At 32.2% G+C, this 3,113-nt stretch overlaps 1 protein-coding gene across 1 annotated transcript; it reads right to left on the bottom strand.

Annotated features, from left to right (window-relative positions):
* Nucleotides 1-1,154: 1,154 nt before the first annotated feature.
* LOC105777132 (60S ribosomal protein L29-1) lies at nt 1,155-1,896 on the bottom strand. The gene is made up of 3 exons (XM_012600205.2): nt 1,740-1,896; nt 1,517-1,620; nt 1,155-1,427 (listed from the first exon to the last, which is right to left on the bottom strand). Exons 2-3 carry the CDS (start codon nt 1,616-1,618, stop codon nt 1,344-1,346), a joined length of 186 nt encoding a protein of 61 aa, XP_012455659.1. The 5' UTR covers nt 1,619-1,620; nt 1,740-1,896; the 3' UTR covers nt 1,155-1,343.
* Nucleotides 1,897-3,113: the final 1,217 nt, after the last annotated feature.

Below are 3,113 nucleotides of genomic sequence, written 5' to 3'. Positions count from 1 at the left end.
GGGGACCATACATGACCAACCAAACCTGCCATGGAAACGGGAAAAATAGGTGAAACAACGAAGAAAATGAGAAAATGGATAAGATGATCCGTTCCGCTCCATTATCATAGAATGGAAGGCACAGTCCGAAATAGAACAAGTACCCCCTAAATCCACCTTCTCTACAACCGTTCTCATTTAAGATCAGCGAATGGGGCAATCAGAGATAGAGCAACCCCTTCTCATATTCTCCCCCAACCCCAAGTAGTTGCCTGAACCTAATTTCTCTACAGAGACAGAGCCTATGGCAACAGATTACCCTCAGCACTCGGAACAATTAGCTAAAGATCCTCACTCGAAATCAACAGATAAAACCACAATCCAAACTTCAGAATCCCCTGACCAAAATCTACCACCAAGGAATCAGTTGAATCATAGCAAAACTCAGAATATACAACACCCTCAGCAACCAGAACAACTACCTAAACCCATGTTCTTCATACACATCTTCCTGCCATCAGAAACATTTAGCTACACCCAAGTCCCACAATTAAGATCCTCATCAAGATGGCAAGTCAACCCACAAACAGTTCCTACATACAAATTCTGCCTAAGGACAGAAACACAAGCGAACTCTTGAAAGTAAGCAAGTCATAAATGAGATTAATAATTCCGATTCATTGTGCCAAAAATATGAAACTCTGACCTCTCTCAAAATAAGCTATAGAATCCATGAGCATGGAACTGTCCTGATTCATGGCCTACCCTAAACCTTACCACTAAAAACCCAATCCTGAGACAGAATCATCAACAATTCTTGTCTTTATTTCCAAATACTTTACTTAGATAAGAATGCTTAATGACTATGTTAGCTGGACATCGATGCACATCTGATACACGTGTGAGACTGAATATTTTCAAATATTTTTTAAGTTTTTTCAGGTATTCTAAGAGTTACCCTTGTCTGAAAATGTAGATACAAGTAATTCAAGAAAAACGAATCATCACATAACTTAACAAGCCCCAATACGAAGCATCAAACCATGAACCTCTCAAATTTAAAAAAATGAAAATGATAAAACCATCTCTCAAACCATGCATCATCATCAACCACAGCTCAAAAATTAATTAACTAATACTTAAACATATTAAGAAAAGAGAAAAGAAAAAGAAAATTAAGCTCAAAACATGTTCTTAATATTAATAAGCTCACAGCTTCAAATCTCTTTTGAAAATGAGATTCAACAAACCCAAAATAACATTTCAACTAAGGTGATTATAGTAAACGAACACTCAATTCCACCGGGGGTAAAAACAACAATTAGAAAACGCTAATCAAAGCTAGATCTTTTGCCATTAAAAATTTACTCTTCTTCAGTGGCAGACTCACCGCTCTTCTTGTTGTGCTTCCTTGCATACCTCTGGTTCCTCAAGAACTTGGGATCCATCTATAAATGTCCACAAGGAAAAAACCGTTTTTATTTATTTTTAAACGAAGACTAACTGAAAATTCGATTAGAAGATTTAAAAAAGATACCCCTTTGGTGGAAGTGTGGCGGTGCCTCTTGGGTTTCTTGATGCCATTCTTGTGAGCCTTGTAAGATTGATTGTGGGCAGTGTGGTTCTTTGACTTCGCCATTTCTGTTCACCCCGAATTCGAATCCAAAAACACCAACAAAATGAACAAAAAATGTTAATTTGATCTGTAAACAAATGATCGGTTCTTTGAAAGAAAACCGATGGAAGTTAGAAGCAAAAACCTGAGGCTAAGAAGAAGATGCGGCTCTGACTAGGGCTTTTGGGGGAGGACAGGAAAAGAATAGTTTTGCCCTTTTATTTGGAGAAAATTTGAAACCCTAATTATTATAATTGATGTTGATGACAAATTGAAAATGACCCAATTTGTGGATTTCGGCCTTTTTCGTGAATCTGCTCAAAGCCTTAAAACTCATTTATTGGGCTTAATTGTGGATGCGAAAACATTTTGGGCCCATTACATCTATTTTATTCTATACTATATATAATGCTCGAGTTCGCGTGGATTCTAGTTGAATTTGTTAATTTACCAAAAACTCAGACTTAAACTTGAAAATTTGCCTCAAATTTTTCTCAAATTGAACCCTAAACTTGTTTTTGAGCATATTAGTCCCTAAGGTTAGCATTTGTTGCACAAATAAATCTTTCTGATTAACAATTGGGTGACATGACCAAACATGTATGTTGCACGTGAAAAAACAGGTGAGCGACATTAGTCTTCCTCTTTAATTCTTTTAAAATTAAAATATATATAAATTTCAAAAAAAAGTACGGAAATCTTTTTGAAAAATTCTTAAAAAAACATAAAAATATAGTTAAACTCGTAGAAAACTACAAAAAAAATTGTAAAATTCAAAAATTGACTGACATTTACCGAGCATTCACCGATTTTAAAATTTTTAATTTTCTAAAATTTTAACAATATTTTTTAATTGAACTTTTCAAAATACTTTTGAACTATTTTTGTAATTTTTTGAAATTTTAAATAATTTTTATATTTTATATTTTGAATTCTAAATTAATTTTTGAATTTTTATAATTTATTTATATTTCTTATATTTTCCTAAAAAGTATTTTTTAATTTATACACTTTTAAAATTTTAAACAACGAAAACATGTGTCCTTTTCCTTGTTTTTCCGTATGTGACATCCTATTTTGGCCACATCACTTGAATGTTCAAAACCTAATGATGTTAATTATAAGGACCAATTTGTGTAACGGATGCCAACCTTAGGGACCAATGTGATAAAAAAGTGTAAGGGCCAATTTGAGAAAAATTGTTAAGTTCAAGCCCCAATCTATATGATAAGCCTTTGTTTTACAAAGCAACAAATATTATTTTAAGGGTATTTTTATCTTTTTACATTTTAATATATATATATATATATATATAATGAGCTTGAATCCAAAACACCTTAATATTTACTCTTTTAATTTTATCATTTTAACCAAAAACATAGTTTACATTAAGCTCTTGATTTAATTGGTATCACGAGTCAATAAAACACCAACTCGATTAAAGAATTGCAAAAAATTTTTAGTTTTAATAATTAATAAATATTAATACAATGTTTTTTTAATATATATTTTTAGTAAA

This window comes from Gossypium raimondii, chromosome 10, assembly GCF_025698545.1.
Source record: "Gossypium raimondii isolate GPD5lz chromosome 10, ASM2569854v1, whole genome shotgun sequence".
Taxonomy (NCBI): Eukaryota; Viridiplantae; Streptophyta; class Magnoliopsida; order Malvales; family Malvaceae; genus Gossypium; species Gossypium raimondii.
The sequence above is the reverse complement of the archived record's forward strand: the minus strand, read 5'-3'. Positions and strand labels throughout refer to the sequence as shown.